The sequence below is a fragment of the Hemibagrus wyckioides genome, linkage group LG07, assembly GCF_019097595.1.
Source record: "Hemibagrus wyckioides isolate EC202008001 linkage group LG07, SWU_Hwy_1.0, whole genome shotgun sequence".
Classification (NCBI taxonomy): Eukaryota; Metazoa; Chordata; class Actinopteri; order Siluriformes; family Bagridae; genus Hemibagrus; species Hemibagrus wyckioides.
Window position 1 is genome coordinate 18,365,548 of NC_080716.1, and position 21,853 is coordinate 18,387,400.

The 21,853-nt window shown below is 36.4% G+C and overlaps 2 protein-coding genes across 5 annotated transcripts in view; one reads left to right on the plus strand and one right to left on the minus strand.

Moving 5' to 3' along the window:
- Positions 1–21,853, plus strand: part of rwdd (RWD domain containing 4) — a 269,519-nt gene that overhangs the window by 68,796 nt on the left and 178,870 nt on the right. The window lies entirely within an intron of this gene.
- Positions 1–21,853, minus strand: part of LOC131355787 (NACHT and WD repeat domain-containing protein 2) — a 123,817-nt gene that overhangs the window by 8,489 nt on the left and 93,475 nt on the right. For 2 of the 3 annotated variants that reach the window (XM_058394269.1, XM_058394270.1), the window contains exons 4-7: positions 15,813–15,929; positions 5,732–5,935; positions 3,008–3,158; positions 1,417–2,006 (exon numbers count right to left, since the gene is read on the minus strand). In XM_058394269.1, the coding sequence (XP_058250252.1) occupies positions 1,417–2,006; positions 3,008–3,158; positions 5,732–5,935; positions 15,813–15,929 (1,062 nt within the window). Of the gene's footprint in view, positions 1–1,416; positions 2,007–3,007; positions 3,159–5,731; positions 5,936–15,808; positions 15,930–21,853 lie in introns of those variants that run through there. The other variant, XM_058394271.1, reaches the window with a different exon arrangement.

Here is a 21,853-nt window from a genome sequence, read left to right on the forward strand (position 1 = left end):
TACTGTGGTATAAATGCTTTTGTAACTACATACTGGCCATATTTGTCATTAATGTTATGTTGTTTATTTAACTGAATGTGTGTTCTGGGCTTAGCTAGCCAGTTAGACATTTAATAGTGCCACAACACCTATTTCAAATCACAGAGCATTGACTAAATTAGGTCACAAGGTCTTCTAACAAAAATAATTTTTATACATAAATGACAGCCTGTTCTTTGTTGATGCCTTTGACACTTGAAACTAGGCTTGCCTTGTTTTATTGTACTTAAAGTGGCAATGTTATTTGTATCCTTGTCTTTGTCATGCCTACAAGCCTTCTGAGAACTCAACAATCAACAATCAAATTCCTGGTATACACACTGGTCAATGAAGCATGACTTTTTTTGTACTTCTTTCTGTTAGCAGGGGTTGACCATTCAAAACCTCATAACCGTATATAGTGCATATGAAAAAAGAAAACATCACAAAAATACTTTCCTCTGCCATTTTCTATGCCAAGACCATTGTTTTCTGATATCTTGCAGGTTATCTTGTTAATATCAGGGTTACTTGACAGAAAAATAGAAAAATGGGACATTGTATTTTTTTTTTGCAATATGAAGATAGAACAATAGCAAACTAATTGTCATTTACTTTAGATGATTTAGATTTAGATTAAGGCCCACAATCAACAAAGCAGAGCCTAGGAAGCCTAGGAAGGGAAAAAAACAAGCAAAAGGCAAAAAAAAAATGCATAGTGATACTTTTTGGTTGCCTGCTTGGACTGGAAAAGACTGCAATTGCTGATTATTAACAATTTTTTTTATTTTTATTTTGATTATTCATTAGTGTTTGTGTTGTGGTCTCAATGCCAGTAATACCCCATAACACTGAGTCACTTGTACTCTATTATTAGAAAATCAGTTGGAACAGTTATATGTGAGTTTCTGAGATAAGATCATGGTTTGGAGATTGTGGCATCAGATACTTGGTATTTTTGTGACCATTATCACAGGCATTAATCTAATCATTTAGAGTTAGGGTTAGAATCAATACATTACCAAGAGGTGTGATTAGCTGTAATATCCAGGGGTCTTGAGAAGTGCTAAAGTTAATGCTATATTGGACCTACAATTTTCTGTTTTTGAGAACTATTATATATGGCTCAATTACGTCCCCTTTGATGAGTTCAATTGTCTGGAGTGGAAAAGGAATGGTGGGTCTAACTTACAATGCAGCACGATTGTATGCATTTTAATCCGATTCTTACTGTAGCATTATTGCGGCAATGCACACCTTAAGACCGCCTACAATAGGAATCAATTGCATGAACATTTCCAATTAACCCATAAAACAAAGGCGTTTATGTTATGATCTTTCTCGCTCTCCATTATTCATGCACACATACACATAAATATACACAGCCAACTCTCTCACCTGTTTAGCCACCTCAGCAAGCAGCAGTGTCTTTCCTGTACATGGCCCTCCATAAACGACTAGTGGCATTATTCTCCCTCCTTTGGATGGGTACAGGTATTCCTGCACTATATCCAGGACCTCACTTTTATACACATAAAACGAGGAAAATGTCTTGCACAGCGAAAGATGTTGAATAATCTCGTCGTATAGTGGATCTGTTTCTGTGTCAAAGTTTTGCTGGACAGTAGCTTGAATAATGTCCACCATGTCCTCATAGAACTGCTTACACAGACCCTCCACATAGTGACTCTCTACCTCTTGGGAGTAGCCCAGCTTCATGTCGCAATGGGTGACTGAGGAATAGACACGGAGGTTGGATGCTGCGACTATTGTAGGAATGAACTCATCTCTGACTTTCAGAAGACGCTCATAGGCCTCCTGGTTCCTCATGATGCGATCCCCACTCATAACAATGTCCATGTAGCGGGCCATGTCAGGAATCTTGGCAAAGCGGTCAAAGTTGGAGATTTTGCGAATGTAACACACACACTTCTTCAAGAAGGCCGGGGTCTGTTTTCCTAAAGCAAAGTCCAGTTCATCCTCCAGTGCTATGAAAAGAGAGAAGAAATATATTGAAGTTTTAATCACTTTGCACTGTAATACTCTAAGCTCAAAATGATTTCTTGATGCCATGAGGTGCCAGTGTGTTTGGCAGTCTTTAGCATGTGATTAGTTGTGCTTCCTTAAGCTGCCTTTAAGGCAAAACATATTTGATATGATCTCTTAATCCATCATTGCAATGTCTTATCAAAGTCCTCCGAAGAGAGAGTTCTACTGATAGCTTGCCAAACCTGGTAGCTTAGTATCACAAGCTCAAAGCTTGCTTTGTTAATGAGAGGTGAATGTGGCTGGAAAGGCACTGTTTTGGAGGTTGCAATCTCAAGTTCCATATGTTCCCATATACTTGCTGTACAGTATTAGTGGTCATTGGAGGAGAAAAATGTTGAATAAGAGTTATAATCGACTTACTAGATTTCGCTTGTGCATAGAGGTTTGTAGAGCAATGTACTGAAATTTACTGCTGTTGTGATCTCAAATTTGTCCTGTAGTTACTAGCAAATATAAGTAAAAAAACGTTATCTGTTTGTTAATCTAAAATAACTTAAAACATGTGAACAACACTGGGAATTGGGTTTGTTTACAATATACGTTTTTGAAGACTGCACACTAGTGGGATATTCGACACTTTTTGTACAAAGTGAAAAATACAGTCTGTCTTGACCCCCTAAAGCTGTTATTGACTATGAACTCAATAAGACATTTAATTGGAAGCTTGTATACATATCTCATTTAAGATGTTAGACAGTTTAGCTTTTACAGATTAAAGGTCTCTAATGAACATATCTGTTTTTTTTGTTATTTTATTAATTCAAAGCATATTTAGTTTAAGAGATGATCCATCATTTTTGCTTTAGGGTAGTTATCAAATTTCTAATGTGATCTTGGTTACATTAACTTTATGAAAGAATACTGATTTATAAATGATAAATTATGATTATAACACTGAATTATTGATTATAAATTAAAAATTATCTGACATCTCACATACCCGAACAAAGAAATTTTTTGGCCTGTGCACTTTTCATGGTTCCTTTCTCTTGTAGTTGAAGGACTGCAGTTCGGAAGATTTTCTTGATCTCTTCAGAAACTGCTCTCCAAGCTTTAGCATTCTTGGCCTTCGCAACACTGCTCGACTCCATCTGTGGGAGAGAGGGAAAGAGTCATGGTCTGTGTTCTGCCAGTATTCAAAGAAAATAATTAAGCTTCTCAGACCAAGATTTATCTTTGCACTATGTTGGTCTTTGAATGTTTAAAAAGAGATAATTGGTTCCTTTCTCTGGTTAAGAATAAAGCTTAAACCATCTTCGATATAAAGCCTCAGTCAGGTATCACTGTAGATAGCCAACTAGGTATTTTTGTATTTATGCTCCCTGTTTTAAATTCAGAAAGATGTCATATGTCTCTTTTTGAAAAGCAGATATAGTGAGAGAAAGGGAGAAGAGAATGATAAAAAAGGAAGAGGCATATTAAATTGGGCCAGATCAAGGTTTTTTTTTTTTTTTTGGAATACCAGCAGAAATTCAAACCCTGCTGTTTTTCTCATTTTAGTCCAGCAGAGCCCCAGCAGAGCCCCTCTTTACACAAACTAGTGTGTGTTGAGATCTGTTTTATACATGTGCCATGATATGGGTCTGGTGGTGTTTAATAATTAAATTTAATAATTTGTTCTTATTTCTAGTTATTTAGTTATTTTTTAAAATTTTTTTATTTTCATTTTTCTCCTCCCCTTTCTCTGTTTCTCTTCTTTTGTAAAGCTGCTTTGAGACAATGTTCATTGTAAAAGCCGCTATACAAAATAAATTGAATTGAATTGAATTGTTTGGGTTTGTATCTGAGCATATGAGTAGGAAAGACAAACAGAAAAAGAGAGATACATAGATGGAGAATGCAATTACCTGTGAATGGAAGTGTATGTGAATGTACATTCAAGAGAAAGACAGTAACAGTGATAGATGGAGATGGAAATAGAGAAAAATCTAAATGTCAGAAAAAAGCGAGCACATGCTAGATCCTGTGCTCTTACTAAGGTTTAATGAAAGACAAACTGAATTTATGAGCCTAATAAACTCTCCTGCAGGCAAGCAGCTTGCTCTCTTGGGTCAAGCAATTTCTGAGAGGTCCTCAGCCACTGGTCTAGCACATTGTGACATTTACAGGATACATCTCAGAGACTGGGGTTTGTCTAATTTGTCTATATGGCCTCCCTGGAGAACACTCAATGCATAATTCACAGGGTTTCTCTTAGAGTTAAATCAACATGAAGTAGTGCAAGTAAAATGAAGCAGTACAAAATGGGTTGTTAAGTTCCTTGGCATTATGTCTCTACATTCATCAGGTTCACAAGAAATACATGCTATTTTTTTTTTTTAAACCTGTAAATGGATGTGAAGTTTAAAAGATATATTTTGAAGTGCCAGTTTATTAGTTACACCGCCCACCATAACAAAAACCGTACACTCCAATAACATATAACATGCAGTGTGTGGTATTAAAGAGGCATGAAAAGCTGAAGAGGAACACAAATGCAAGCAATACAAATACAAAGCATTAAAGAAATGAAAACTTTAAGAAAAGACTTTGTTTATAGGCTGTAACCAACCAGGTAAGAGGTGATCACCCAGGTGATTTGTACAGGCAGTGGTGACAAAAGCATTATATAATGGCGAGTGTGAGTTTAAAACCCTCATAAATGTAATTAATTGTAAGACTTTTCCAATGTAATAGTTTAAAAAATAAAACAATACAGTAAACATCTGCACACAGCATGCAACTGCACACAGCTTGTTTAGTGCCTATTGCTTTTATAAGTGTTATTACTCTACTTACATTTCATTCATGTTGGCACTGATTTACAGTATCTTAAACATAGTGCACTGCACGGCAGTTCAAATTTATTTAGATGGATACTACCTTTCCATGACACTATGGTGGCTGAAGGAACATGGGCCGGAACAGTTATCTGGGTATCTCATGTTATCATATCAGACTTTGACTTAACTTAAAGGCAATAAAAAACAACAACAGAATTTGTACCTGGTTTGGGTGTGCTTGTGTTCAACATGGAATTTCTTTGTTATGTCACACTCTACCTTGGTATGTTATAAAAGTAGATACTCAGGGTTTAAGAATTTGTAGTATTTCTGATTTTACAGCCCAGTAGAGGCAATATATTCATAGCAAAGTTTTTTTTTAATTATTTTTAAAAAAAATAGTTTTTTACCACACAAATGTTTATATCTTCAAAGTAAACGGTGATATCTGCTCTGTGAGATGCCTCAAGTGTTTCATCAGCAAAAAATGTGCTGCTGTTATCTTCAACCACAAAATTTCTGTGTAAGGTTATCCAGGGTAAAAACACTAATAACAACTGCCTTTCTCACACTGAAAGCCAATGTCCTGACTAATTTTATATCAGACTTGTAAAGATAAAATTATTCATTTGTTGAAAATGTCTGACAGCAGAAGGGAATGCTGGTGTATTGGTAAAAAGGGTAAAATCTTCCCTTTCCCTAAATTTGTGTGTTGATGTAATCAGTGAAGTACAAGAATGTATGTCTCTAATAAACAGGCAGCTCTATATTTATCTCCAATATTCTGCACGTTATAATGTTTTTATTTATACTAATGTGTGTGGTAGGTGACAACAGCTAATATGCACCTAACATTCCAGTTCAAATATGTCACAAATGTTTACATTGTCTATCATACTTACCGAGTTCTGGTAGTTTTTCAGCGTCTCAGCTTTGGGTTTGAGGTAGTATGCCGGTGGTACTGAGTTTTCATCCCGGCAGTACCACTCCTCCAGGATCCGTGTGTCCAGACCCGCTTCTACTGCAGCATCTAGAATCATCTCAAACTCAGCCGATTCCACCTCACCGGGAACACGAATGCTGCCGTACTTCTCCCCCACCAAACCCTGGGAGAAAAGAAACGCAGAGAGAAGAAGACTACACTAGTAAACACTTACTATAACTAGAAAACATTGCTTCATCATTTGAACTTAGCTGCCCAATATTTCACATTAAATTCAACTTCATTATAATCTGCACAATTCCCTATTCACCTATGTAGAAACAGCACACACAAGAAATTTCACATTTTCTATAAATGCAGACCACATAAGAGCATCAGGGTGATGGGGGACAAAAAGGGATTAGAGAAACACACAATTATAAATAGATTAAGTTTGTCATGATTGAGGCAATATGCCCGCATGGGGGAAATTTGCTACTTGGTCATTATTACCTTCCAGCCTTCTTTACTGGTAATAAAGCAAATCCCATGCACTGATGTGTGTCTGTACAATCAACTCCAGAATTACTAACATCCTTCATAGGAATTACAATAGCATAATTATTCAAATGTTCCACTTAATTGATGAAAGCATGCACGATGAAACAGACATGCTATTGCTGAAATCATTACATTATTACTCATGCCTTTTGAAATTAGTGGTGAAAAGTAAAATTAAGGATATGGAGCTTTGACAGCTAGATTATGGAATTGAGCTAAAAAAAATGTGAAGCAAAATCTCCATAAATCCATAATTCACACTTTTATAAAAGACCGCAGCTGAAAGAACAACTAAAGTTTTAATAAGTATATTGCGTGAGTTTTTCCTAGACCAGCGCAATAAGGATCACAAAGTACTTATGTAGTGCTAAAGTGCTCATAATCTCAAAACAAAAACCTTGTATTGTCAGACACACAGAAAGGTAAAAAAAAAAATCCAACAAAACTATAAGAGCAAAAAAGATATCAGAGTTTCATATTTTATGTATTTTAGGAACTGGGTCACATCTAAAAGTTATAGTGTCATGTCTCAACATGTGAGCTACAAAGAGAAAAGGGTGATTCTAGGCAGAAAGTGGAAAAGCAGCTGCAGTGTCCCTGTGGGAAGATATTCTTCTGGTTTGATACACACAAAATATATGATAAACACACCTACATATACATATCTTTTGGGAAATGTGGAACATTTGACTGTCTGAGAGAGAAGCAGAGTCATAGATCTCTCTCTCTCTCTCTCTCTCTCTCTCTTTCTGTGCCCTCTTTGCAGTGCCACCTGCCTCCTGACAAGAGCCCACACTAATCAGTATTGTCTGTGGGCACAGGTGTGTGAATGGATGTTTAAAGGACTCGTGGCATTTTGTTGGCCTGTAATTGCTAATTCACCGGTTCACCTGTATAAGTGAATCATTCTCTTTGCGTAATCCATAAAAAAAATTGAAACTTGAGTGCAGCTTTTTATTGAAAGTGTTGTGACAACTGATAGCCTGATCTGCTTTTGAGTTTGGGATCTTAAGGTAATGGGAGGAGGAGTTATGTCCAGTACCAGTAAATATATTCAAATGTGTCTCTATGCCTTAGATGGTCCTTTACATTGCATTACTGATGGTACTGACTTTCTTATGTTTTGCTTTTGCCCAATAAACCCTAGAAGGTTTCTTTTAGGCAAGGTGCTGCTTAAACTAGGGTTGCAACAAATTGGAGCTTAATGAGTCGTATTACGTTGAGTTTATTTTATATTTTGCTTTGGTTAAACCAAGATTTGAGAATTTTGCCTTGTTATATATATTTTATTAAATCAGATGTTTGTGATACCTACAGCTCATATTTCATTTTCTCCTACAATTACCTTTTATTTTTATTACATTTATTTTGAGATTATTTTCTTTTCTCTATTTCCATCTTTTTATCAAGCACATTGACCCTTTTTAATATTTTAACAGCCAGATAAATGCTTGAATAATAAAAAGCCAATTTCCAGTAATTATAGTAAATACGTAGAGCAACAGTCAATGACAATAAAAAACCCCCATTGATAATCACAAGTACACATATGGGAACATCCAACCAGAATGTATGTAACAGGGTTCAGTGACAACATGTAGTTTATAAATGTGAATCAGAATGAGCAGATGGATCTTTATCAGCTCATTAGTCTTGCAGTTGAGTAATAGGTGCATTTGCATACAAGAGGCACCTTGAAGAGCTGACCTGAACACAGAGCTTTACTATTGGCAGACGGGTTATTCAGAGGCGCTTAGAGAACTTCAAATGGTTTTGAGATTATACATAAACTATATCTAAATTTCATATCAACACTAAAACACACCAAACCTAATGGTATTTATTTTGGTAGTCTGATTTCAGTGTATGATTAACCTCTCATTGGGTTTTGTTTATATGAAATGAGGATGTATTTATTCTATTAGGCCATGGCTCAGCTTATATGCATGAATAAAGCTGTAATAACATCCAATATCTTATTTAATTTGAGATACGTCTACAATGATTAAAAACCTAGTTATAAATAGAAATCACCTAACTACAAGCAGGGGTGGAAAATGGTTCATTTTAATGCTTCACTGTGGCCTTAAATAGTTTTATTCAAAAATTTTATTTGGAGCAACCTCAGACTCCTTTTTCCCTGCTCCCCATGTTTAATTCTTTTCATCAGACGTTTACTTGTTCTCTTTATTTCATTATATCTTCTTTATCTCTTGTATTGACTGCTAAATGCTTTTAATGCCTCACTTTTTGACATCTGTTTGAATGTTTCTTGTAAGTTAGATGTACACTGACCAGGCATAACATTATGACCACCTGCCTAATATTGTGTTGGTCCTCCTTTTGCTGCCAAAACAGTTCTGACCCATCCTGCACTGTGTATTCTGATAGCTTTCTATCAGAACCAGTATTAACTTCTTCAGCAATTTGATCAACAGTAGCTCGTCTGTTAGATCGGATCACACGGGCCAGCCTTCGCTCCCCACGTGCATCAGTGAGCCTTGGCCGCCCATGACCCTGTCGCCGGTTCACCACTGTTCCTTCCTTGGACCACTTTTGATAGATACTGACCACTGCAGACCGGGAACACTCCACAAGAGCTGCAGTTTTGGAGATGCTCTGATCCAGTGGTCTAGCCATCACAATTTGGCCCTTGTCAAACTCGCTCAAATCCTTACGTTTGCCCATTTTTCCTGCTTCTAACACATCAACTTTGAGGACAAAATGTTCACTTGCTGCCTAATATATCCCACCCACTAACAGGTGCCATGATGAGGAGATCATCAGTGTTAATCACTTCACATGTCACTGCTCATAATGTTATGCCTGATTGGTGTATATGAGGGTAAATCGTGTTGTGTGCGAATGGCATAAATAAATACATATGCCATATGTAAGGGTGGGAAAGTGCATCCAATCCATACAGATGAAGCTGATTTAGAATTTTCATTAAATCACAGTTTTGATGTCATATAACAGTTTCATGAAACTGAAAGTGCTCAAATCTGATCAGCAAGCGCTAGTGATTATTTTGGCTTTAACGTTGCAGCAGAAGTGAGTATTAGCTATTGCCCTGGGGTATGTGTCTTTTCTTTACCAGCTTTACCAGCTTTCACTGGTAGTTGCATTAAGACTAGGTAGTATTAGATTAGATAGTCTTATTAAATAAAAATGAGATATTTTTTCTTATAAAACCAGATGTACACTTCTTTTTCTTTCTTTCAGTGAATTTCCAGTATTTCATGATCTGTAACCTTGATTTCTCTGTGCTTATCTCCATAGAGCTGTTCGGTACTTAAAAAGAAACATGAAAAATGAATCATTGCAATTGGTTATTAAATATGTTTACATGTATATAAGGAATTGCAATGATGACTCTGTTCACCTTCTGTGAACACTGTAACACAATTAGAGCTACAGTTTCTTTCTTTTTCTTTTTTCTTTTTTTACTATTTTATATATATATATATTTATATATATATATATATATATATATATATATATATATATATATATATATATATATATATGTATGTATATTATATATCCTTTTTGAGATTCAGTGCAGTGCAGTTATTGCACAAATATTTTCAATGTCAAAAGTTTGCTCAAAGGTTTAGGATTACTCAAAATTTTTATTGTTTTCTAAGGAAACACACACGAAATTACTCTGAACAGAAAATATTGCAAAAGAACAGGACATGCTGACATGTCAGAGTTAGAAATAATGACTTTGATGGAAATGATGAATGTTTTCTTCAAACTTTGCCTTCATCACCTTTTATTTTTTAAACACCAGCAATTACAGCCTGGGCATTCTAGCTGACAATTTTTCAAGATAATCTGATGATCATCTCCCACAAGATGGATTGGCTGATGGAGTCTTCCTCCGTAACTGAAATCAAGCTGAAATATGCAAAGCGATTTTTGAGCGGTAGTGTATATATATATATACAGCTGTGTTATCAACTATGTGTGTTAAAGACCCACAAATACGCTCATTCAAAAATATTTCAGAGGCATTCAAACCTCTAGATACATTACTCAACTGGTTGTGTTTTGTGTATCAGGTATTTGTGGTGATTCTAATAGAGAAGAAATAGATTCATTTGTTTGCTGCCCTTTAAAGAGAGAACTAAAGTTAGTGCTAATTTGTTGACATACTTGCTATTAACTATATACAATCACTTCTCAGTGCCTAGTGATTGCTTTGTCTTATTTCATTGTTTTGTTTTTTGGCCAAGATTTGATTGAATTATTTTTGAAACAGAGATTCCACAATATGTTGAAAGTCCTTAATTTGTGTGTGTGTGTGTCTGTGTGTGTGTGTGTTTAAATATATAGTGGGAAGAATGATCAGTCCAGTGGATAGGAGCTGCCTGGGAAGTGGTGCAGGAAAGTGCTGTCGAAAAGCTTGTGGATATGGAAATGGGAAAATCAACTAAAACAAACAACCAAACAAACAGAATACAATAAAATGTTAAAAAGTGCCAGTATGGCGGCATGCTTGAACACTGTGTTACTTTTTTATTCAGATGACCAGTTTCCTGTTCTTTGGCCAGTGGTTTGCTCTCCTTTTGAGGCTAATTTGCATGCTACACAATGGTTTGTAAAGTTTTGTAAAAAAAAAAAAAATAAAGAAAGAAAGAAAGAAAAATAAAGAAATAAATAATAATAAATAAAGAAAAGAAAGTTGCAGATGTTTAAAAAAATTTTTTCAAATACTGGTGTATCTGAGTCTTTTGAAATTTGTTTCTATTGGATATTTTTCATATACTTCACTCAATATCTACCAAGGTGAAGTTTATTTTAATTTCTATGTAAATTATTGGTTAAAGTTGGTTGTTAGATTAAAAATGTAGAGCCCTTGTACAGCTCGCTTAGCCATTGGCATTGTACCCAGTGCTCAGTGAACAAGTTACAAGTTGTCCTGTTGCATTCATGGGCAGACTGATGGAAGCAAGTCACTGGTATGGTTGATGTAACCAAATATCAACTTGGCTGTTGCTTCTAAAGTCTGACTAAATTGGAATTTGGTATGAATTGTAAGAATTCTCACTTGTGGCTGATGTCGTCTCATGTACCGCTTATATAAAAACTTTTTTGCCCTCTTTTTTTAGCGCTGGAGCTTCAGGATGAAAATATGAAGATAATGTTGTACTTGAATGAAGTGCTTTTATTTCAGGAATCCTCAAAGGAGCCTGTGTTTCATAGGGAGGAGTAGAATAATTGGTTGTTGTGTCTTGTTTTTAGGGTGCTAGGAGGCTTCACACACTAAAAGGCCATTTTGGCTGAGACAAGTTCACTTATTTTAAATTTCTGTCATTTTCAGTGTATTCTCTGAAGAGTGTATCGTGGTAAACTACATAATGTCCTTAGCAGCATTTCTGTCATTTCTTGGTAGTAATACACAATTGTATATCATAGCTGTTCTTTGAAGTGGTTGGAGGAGTGTGTCTGAATTGTGCTTTCTTTTTCCTTTGTGATTTCCTTCAGTCTATTCTCTCTTTTCCTGTCTCTTCAACCACCTCGTTGTGCCTCAGGCTCTGTGACTGGGTGTCAGCTGCACTTCTCCTCTAACAAGAGCTTTGATGTTTCTGTCTTTTAACCTCAGAGTCGCTGTGTTTTCTTAAAGAGGTGTCAAAGACTTATTGAGAATTTAAGAGCATTTGGGCTATGCTCTGATTCTTTACCTACAACAGTTATTCATATTGACTGTTTGAAAATCATATTAATAATATCTGCTTAAAATAAGACTGAAAATAAAGTATTGATAGTGACTCGAATTTGAAAGTGACTCGAAGAGTGACTCATGTAGGGCTTCAACACCCAAAACTGCTCATCATTACTTAAAATAGGTCCTATGCCAGACTCAGAGATTCAGAGCTATGACATTTTCTTTTTATTTTAATATGTCCTCACTTCTCTCTCTCTCTCTCTCTCTCTCTCTCTCTCTCACACACACACACATACACACACACACACACACACACACTTGCAGGCTGTCACAGTCAGATTAAACAGCTCCAATCTGCACAGAGTCCGTCTCTGGAGACTCAAACTGACACATGCAACCCAGAACTGTCAACTTCAACCCCCTACTCTTGTCTTTTCTCTTTCTCTGATCAAACACTGGCTTCCCAGTTTACAATAAGCAGTCCTGAATAAACACATAACTCCCAGCAACAGTGCATCACAACAACAGCGAGGACATCAACTGTCACTGTTTTCCAGACACCTCATGTATCAAGTGTCTAAAACACACACAACGAGAGGTTCAGGGACGATGTCTTGTGGCGAGTTAAGAAAACATCTCAAAGGTCAGTCAGTGTTTTACATAGCTTGCAAATAGGTCAGGATGAGCTGTTTGGGTAAAGCTAGGAAGTCTGTATGGGTTTTCCTTGCAACTTTTACCTGTTTTGCATCACTGCCTCTGGGATTCACGTTCTGGAGAATCCGAATGTCTGCATTGTTTCCCTAGAGCAACAGCAAGGCACATCTCACAGCTCTGCGCTCTGACCTCATTCTCTTAGGGAATAATAAAGCAGATTTTTTGGCAAGAGCAGGCTAGCCAGGGCGTCTCCAGACTCTGAGCTCAAACAGAATGTCTTAGAAAGAAACTTTTCCTAAACTATAAGAAGCTGTTGAGGAAAAAAATAAACAGGGCCATGTTTTTAAGTTTTCTATTTTAGCTGTTTAACAAAAAAGAGATAGTTAATATTCTGTCCAACATCTAAGGATAGTTTTGCAGCAATTATTTCAGAGAGATGGCAGATGTTTAAATACAGTCTTGCGGCTAATTTAATTCAGCCTTGGCGGAAACCAGAGCAGTTTGAGCAGAGATAGAGATTACATATTTCATTGAGCTGAGAGAGGGAGCTTGAAAGAGTGCAAGAGGAACTTGGGATTTGCTGGAGGACAGGAAGGATAGAGATGTGTGAGAATGGGAGGAATGAAGTAGGAGAGAGTGACAGGAAGAGAGATAGAGAGAGTGACAAGATCTATTAAATGAGGCGTGAGAGTTGGAGAAAGACAGATGACTGAAAACACCACTAAGATAAGGGGACAGGACAGAGAAAATGAGAAACCAAGATTAAATTAGAAAAGGGATGTTTGAGTACCGGAGAGAGTTATGAAGGGGGGAAAGGCAGCAAAATGAGGGATAGCTATTGAAGTGTTCTGTCCTGTAAGTGTGTGACCGAGACGTAGGCAGTCAACAGACATAGGCAATATGAGGGAGATTGCATGAGGTAGAGGGAGAAAGATATCACAGTGAGAAAGAGGATAGTGGGAGGACAGGGGACCAATGGTATTCCCCGCTCTCTTTTTCTCTCCTCAATCCGCTTGTCATTCCCTGACTCCAATTATCCTCCTACCCCTCACCCACATCTCTCATTTACATTTTAATCATTTAACATCAATCTCACCCACACCTGTGCACTGATCTCTCATCTGCACTTGACCTGACAGCGATCAGCACTACACACACCCACACACACTCACACACACACACACACACACACACACACACATACCAGAGAAGAGTGATTATTACAAAAACCTGTCCTTTTTTTCCAGCCACATTTTTGATTACAGTTGTTAAAAAACAAGAGAGATTAGTGCTTGTCATTGCACTTGTCTAAAGTTCATTAAGTCTGTGTGGCATCTGGGATTCATCCAGATGTTCGACGGGAACACCTGAGATTGTTCAGAATGCTCCTGCTGTCGATGAACAGCCTTGTTCTTAAGCAGACGTTGTTCATTACAAGGCAGCAGACTTCTTAAAGCATGTGTCAATTGCAGAGACAGATTTTGATTAGCATACGATTAATTGCACATCTTTAATGCATTGCACATAACATAGTGGCAGATAGAATACCAAGAATACCAAGCATCTGTGTTCAGACCGAGGTTTGAACACACATTATAGAGATTAATGGTAATGTACATTGTAAAGCATTGTAGTACAAAATGCTTACAAATTTGGAATTTTGCTACATTTGGAATATCAGGCATTGTGGGAAGAAGAAGAATTAAAACATGACATAATGTTATGCGATAATATTATTTTTCTCTGCCAAGTGCATGACAATATAATCAAAAATCATGAGACATTAGCAGTCATTATTGTCTGATATAAGATGATTAAGATAATTAACGTGAATGAATCATGCACAAAATAGCCATGGATATAAATGAACAAACTGGTCAATTTTGAATTTAGATGCTGTGACATACAATTTCTCCCTGTCTTCCAACACTCTACATCACCCATCTTAATACACTCTGCCTCATTGGGCTTCTAGCACTCTACCTTGTTCGTCTTTCTACACTCTGCCTCAGAGACTTTACAACAATCTGCCTTGCTGGTCTGCCTTTTTCAATACTCTGCCTCACTAATTGTCTAACACGATGTCTCACTGGTCTTCCAGCTGTCTGCCTTGCCAGTCTTCTGTTACTCTGCATCACCGGTCTTCAACAGACTGCCTCAATAATCTTCAAACAATCTTCACTAATTATCTAACACTATACATCACCATACATTCTTGACATTTTGCCTCACAGAATGTTTTTCCAACACTCCGCCTCACCCATCTTTTAACACTCTGCCTCACTAGTCTTCTGGTACTGTGCCTCACTATTCTCCCCACAATCTGCCTCACAGGTTGTTCAACTCTATGCTTCTGTAGACTTCCAGCAGTCTGCTTCACTGGGCTTTCCACAAACTGCCTTGCCTGCTTCCAACACTGTGCCTCGCTGGTTTTTAAACGCTCTGCCTTTCAAGTCTTCCAACACAAGATATCATAAATCTTCTGACACTGTCTTGCTGAACTTCCAACACTCTGTCTTGCCAGCCATTCAACATTCTGCCTCACTGAGTGTCCAACACTTTCCCTCACTAATTTTCTCTCCCATACTGGTCTTTCAACACTCTGCCTTGCCAGGCATCCAACACTACCCTGTTTTTTACCTAATGCCATTATTACCTGCCATAATATCTGCCATTAGTCCCAGTGTGTGAGAAGGCAGAGGTGTGTAAAACATTAGAATTATGCACTAGAATCACAAACTGGGAAACTTTACATGCTTTAACCACGTTAGTTGCAGCATGTTCCTAAGTATTATAAGCCGTCTTCAGATAAGCAGTCTGATCAGTCTTTTCTGACATGAACAACTCCTGCATGCATCCATCTAAATCTTCTTCACCTACTCTTCAAACATAAAAACATTTCACGACAAAACTGTTGATATCCTTACCTTTAACTGTTGTTATCCTTATCTTACTACATGCCAGTCTGAGCATTACAGAGCCTTTCCTTCTTTATGTATCTGTACAATGGTGCAGACCTTTTCTTCTTTCTGCTTTGCTTTATATAGACTACACTTGTACTGTAGACTGTGTATGTTTCAATAGAAATGTGCTGTTTAGGATAATTGGTAAGCTTTATACAAAAAAAATCTTTACTGTTAAGGGTTGATAGAAGGTCATATATACCCACAACAAAGCATGGACCTGCAGAAGTCTTCAGGCATTCCTCTAGAAGCTTCATTCGCAGTCTCTGTAGTTCTGGACTGTCCCACTCCTCTGGGTCCACACCCCAGTACAGGTCCACTACCTGAAATACACACACACATACATACACACAGGTTATAGGTGAACTAAACTTATTACAGCAGTGCATTTTTTGCGATTTAAAATGTTCATTTGTTGATAATATAGCATACTACAATTTTATTGTAAAACAGTATGCTTTAATTGTAATACAATACAGTTTTATACATTATGGTTTTTCTGTTGTAATTTATGGCAACAGTAGGTGTCAAACGTATGACATAACCATGACACCAAAATTATTATAATATGATGCTTAAGGAAATCTAGCCACAGATTCACCAAAAAAAAAAAGAAAGAAAAATCTTTCGCATTGGTTGAGAAAAGCACATAGTTAATTACTAGTTAATTATTGGTTCAATTTAGGTAATTGGATAAATTTCCCACTGATTTATTTTATTTCTCTTATTCCCAGAAGGTATTAATTGCCTTTTGATTTTTTCACACTCTTACAATACACAGTATGACTTAAAACAGAAATGGTGCAAGAGAGAGGGGGAGTGAAAGAGAGAGAGCGAGGAAAGAGATGAAAAGGGAGTCTACACGGATTGTCTCAACAGGGAGCTAAGACTCGCTTTCGCACGGCAAACAGATTTGACAGCATACTGCTAGAAACGAACAGTGTTAAATGAACACAGTGGAGAGAGACAGGTCTTTCTGTGAACACTTTCTTTCCCATCTCACTTTTGTGTTTCCATTATTTGTTGTTTGTTATGTGCAAGTTTCTGTGTGAGAGTGTGGTAAGAAGTGTAAAAATGGCATGTTACTAAAAAACACTGTTACAGTCTCCTGTGGAGCATGTTAAATTAGTCTTTCCCCAAAACATCGAGGGCAAGCTCGGCCATCTAGGTGTAATATACACATGCATACACAAATCCACACCTCAGTGCTTTGATTATGAAGTCATATGCTAGCTAATACTCCTATATAAACTTCTGTTGCCAAGATATGTGCAGCAGGTGTGATGGCATTATGATGTGTCGAGGTTTTGTGTCTGTTTCATGTTGGTCAACATCACGTATATCCATATAGAAAGTGTCAGTGGGATTCAAATCTGATCCAATACCCAGTTCGTGTTTAGCAGTCTTACAGAGATATATAGCATCAGATTGGTGCATTTCTGCATCCCTACCTGCTAGAGGTATTCCAGTGCATTTAATAGGTGTGGATGTGAGACACAGACAGCATATTGTGGTAAAAACATGTAAAGTGTAATAAAAAGGGACAGGGCATTTCCTCAGCACCAGAATTGCAGGGTGTGGGGATGTCCCTGGACACATTTGTCAAAATCGGTCTCACTGACACACATAATGCAAACAGCAAAGTCGCTGCAGGAGAGATGTCTGTCACTTTGGCTGCTGGTTAGTGTGTGTGTGTATGTGTGTGTGTGGTACCGAATGGTTTACATAGCAGTTATTCTTCTATTTACTATTACTATTATTATTTACTATTATAAATTTTACTATTTACAATTATTAGAGAGCTTACCCATCTAATTCAGTCATGTAGAAATTTAATGCAGATTGTTGGTTTAGTCTCATCCTGTATTTTTTAATAAATTATGTTTGTGTACAATTTTTCTGAGCTATCAGTCAAAGTATTAGCTGATGGTTATGCTGCATAGCTTGTCAGTTATTACAGTCCTCTCACTTCCTTGGACTGTATTGCAGAATGTACTATTAATCCCTTTTCTCCTAATTAGACACACACACACACACACACACACAAGACTTCGATAGTAATTTAAGCTTTGAAGCAATGGAACAGGTTTCTCCCAAAGGCAACTCTGACACAGTTTCTTGTGACAAATGCCAACTTCAAAATCCAGTGAGCCATCCATACTTCACCATTAGGGAACAATACAACCAACGTCTAGACCCCAAACCTCTGAAACTGTAAGGACTGCATTTATGTAAAAGGACCACATGCTCACACATACATCACAGTGCATTCATCTAATATAAGTTGGCAGGAAGGATGGATTAACAGCAGGGGTAATTAGGACATGACAGGAAGTCCCTAGATACTTATTGACAACACAATAAAGCAACATCTGAACACGAGAGTGCACTAATGACCAGCTCAAGTGTTTTCTAGGTTTCCCAGCAGGAACTATTTCACTTCTTATCTGTATAATAGACACTGTCATAAAGCAGCTTTACAGAAACCAAGATGTGAATGTAAATCCTTAATGAGCAGGCTTTAATGACAGTGGCAAGAAAGAAAACTCTCTGAGACAAACTGGAGCAGTCATGGCTGGTTTTAATAGGCTTCAAGTGCTTGTTGAACATCCTATTCCAGATTTAGTCTCCCTTTGCTGTTATAATAACCTCCACTCTCCTGGGAAGGTTTTCCAGTAGATTTTAAAGTATGGCTTTGGAGATTTGTGATCATTCAGCCACAAGAGCATTAGAGAGATCAGACACTGATGTTGAGTGAGAAGGTCTGGGGTGCAGTCAGTGTTCCAGTTCATCCTAAAGGTGGGATTAAGGTCAGGATTCTGTACAGGACACTCAGCTTCTTCCACTACAAACTTGACAAACCTTGTCTTTATGGACCTCGCTTTGTGCACAGGGGCATTGTCACATTGGAACAAGTTTTGGCCTCTTAGTTTTAGTGAACGGAAATTTAAATTTTCCAGCATACCAGACAGATGTTACAACATTCTGTTTAAATGGCCATAGTTTAAGGAAGGCCCACGTTTGGGTGTGATGGTCAGGTGTCACAAACCTTTGGCCATATACTGTAATTTTCAGTCTGATTTGTTGTGACACACAACAAATAAAATATAAATATATATCTATATATATCTATATCTATCTATATCTATCTATATATCTATATCTATATCTATATCTATATATATATATATATATATATATATATATATATATATATATATATATATATATATAAAACTAAACATACTCTCTATTTGCATAAATCTATGCAGCTTCTGTTGCAGATCTTTTGTGTTTACTTCCAATCCAATCACATGATTTTTGTTGTGTGTAAATTATTTGCCTGAAGGTTACTTCTCAGACTAGACTTCAGGTCAGAAAAGGAATAATTATCACAGAAGTATTTTGAATTTTACCCAATCTTGTCTGATCAGTGAACTTACAAAGCTTATTTAAAGTTTATAGTAAAAAATGGAAGCTGTTTTTTTTTTCTCTGCACCAAATTAAAAACCCGTGTCATTTCTGTTGAGTAAAAAGTGTTGACTAGGAGAACTCCTCCTTGTCATCACTGTCATGTTATTGCAACAGTAGATGTGTCATTATTATGTCAACATTTGCCCCAGAACCAGAAGGCTGCTGAATTGTTTTTTTCCTCTTTAATCATCATGCAGCTCTATACTATACTATATTACCTCTATATAACTGTAGATTAATAGTATATATTCTATATCTTTATATTTCTGTATATTATCTGTAAAAAACTTTGTATACTATCCATGGATAATCTAGATACTGCTGTACATATATATTTCATATACCTATTGGAGTTTTTTTCTGTTATAATTGTTATTTACTCAATAGCTTCTGCACATATTCACAACCAAGCACTTTGATATATACGCAATTCTCACAGTGCTATAGTTTTCATGTCTGATACATACTTAAATGTTGCTGATTACCTTAATTATGCAATGAAAATAAAGATCTATTGTTCGATCAATCGATCTCGAAGTCACTTATCCAGATCATTGTAAGCAAGCAAATTTTAGATGAATACACAAGGACTCACTATCCACCTAGAAATATTAGCGTTTATAATCAACTTTAATAATAAATACATTTAAAAATGTAATCCAGTATTAGTGGATTATAGCCAGAACCCATGAACCCAAGACAATTTTACCATGGGATACATACAGTATAATAATAGCAAAAAAAAATCTTTCTTTTGCATAATAATTGGCCAGGGCTGTGTCATCATGAACACTGATTGAAGGATTTGTATGCTTATTTCTATGTAAATCCCTCAAAGATAGAGGATTTAACAGTACCTATTTATGAAGGAGAGACAGAATGCGGTGATTATGAGTTGTGAAAGTATCACCATGCCGGTGCTGAGGTTAAGAGATACTTAAAAGAACATTCTTTACAAAGTCTATCATTAAATATGTGATTCTGCTGCTGTTTATAGCATGCTGATATGCTGTGGGGAATAAATTCACAGTTCCTAAAGGTATAATCATTAGCCTTTATGGTTATGCTTAGATATTTATGAGCATGCCTCAGAGAGCTGGGGATGAAGCCAGGCAGAAAAACAGGAAAAGAAAACAGATCAGCTTTGCTCGAGGGCTAATACATACGTATTAACCCTAATATCAGACAGCTAGCTGCAAAGGCTGTGTTTACCAGATATATAAATAGTATATATATATAAAACAGTTTAAAGATCATGTTCTACACATCATATGTCTTCCTATCTAATTGCAATCCATGCAGCGCTACGCTCAAATTCTTTGCTCTAATGAATTATTTGATATCTAACTAAATCATTAAGCACTTAATACATCGTGAAACGTAAGGCGGGTTCTACGTTGTAGCTGGAAGCAGTGCATGTGTTTTATCAGTCGCTTCCGCTTTGTAGCTGGTGCTATTCATTAACCTTCTGTAAAGGGATTTCAGTAAAATGCACAACAGTATGCCTTGCAAGTTGCTTGCTCATCATTATGTCAACTGATTTACTACACCATACTCTTTACTTTGCATAGTGTTTTATACCACACTTAATTCATGCACTTGTAATTTAAGACGATTTCCAAGCAGTAGATTTTATATGTAATATCATTTATATATACAGCATATATAAGAATATGGCAAATTAAGTATCCTGACCTTAGAAAAGAATGCTGACTAATTATCACTAAATAAATAAAAAAACTAATAAATAAACTTCACACACACATATTGCAAATTCAGTATTTCAGTCCACAAGCTGAATGCCACCAACATTTCTGACTACTTTTATGATCACTCCCATGAACTGTGGTAGTCATTTCTACCTAATTAATTCTATTTAGAATAATAAGCATATTAAAAGTATTGTTTTACAATGACAAGCTGTTTTCTTTCTTCTTAACCTCAAGAAAGAGAAAAGGGACTGGTTGTTATAACAATCTAAGTAATAACAGGAAGTAACTTCTCTCACAGATATTCTTCTTTAAATGTAACTATGAATGGTTAAGCATGACTCTTCAATGAACTAAAAAATTACAATCATTTGATAATTACTGTGGTATAAGAGGAATAAAACACTTTAGACTGTTTTGTTATAGGAAATTAATGAATGCTTATTAGAACAGTAACATGACACTCCATATTCCTGGTGATATTCCTCTAACTGCATGTTCTACTCTGTTATTCACAGATTAATTGCAACAGTAACATACACCTACACTTAAAAAATAAAATAAATTAAGCAGAACAATGAGCTGACCCAGGAGCCGATAATGCATTTGGCTGTGGTAGATATCTTTTTTGCTGACATAAATAGCTCTTTTAGTTGTTAAACTAACTTGTCATTCATTTTTCCCTATTTTTGTTTAGCGGTGTCATAGCAAAGACAAGAGCACAGCATGACTTATTAGTGACTTATTAGCATTATTTGTGCGAGTGTCATGGTTAAATTCCAACAGGCTTACACAGCTGAGGATCGATTTTTGAACACTTTCGAACATAGTATATGAGAACTGTCCTGAAATAAGGACATGTCTTGCATTTTCATGACCATTTTAAAAGAAGAAGTTTCTGATCTCTCAGAAGGACAAATGAAATTATCCAATTATTTAATTTGGAACTTCTCAAAGCTGAATTCTGTGAGAACATTTCAATACAACATTTCAGAACAAGAATAGTTTTAACCTTTTTTTTTAAAACTTTAAATGCTTTTAAATGCTTTTCCAAATGCTTTTCT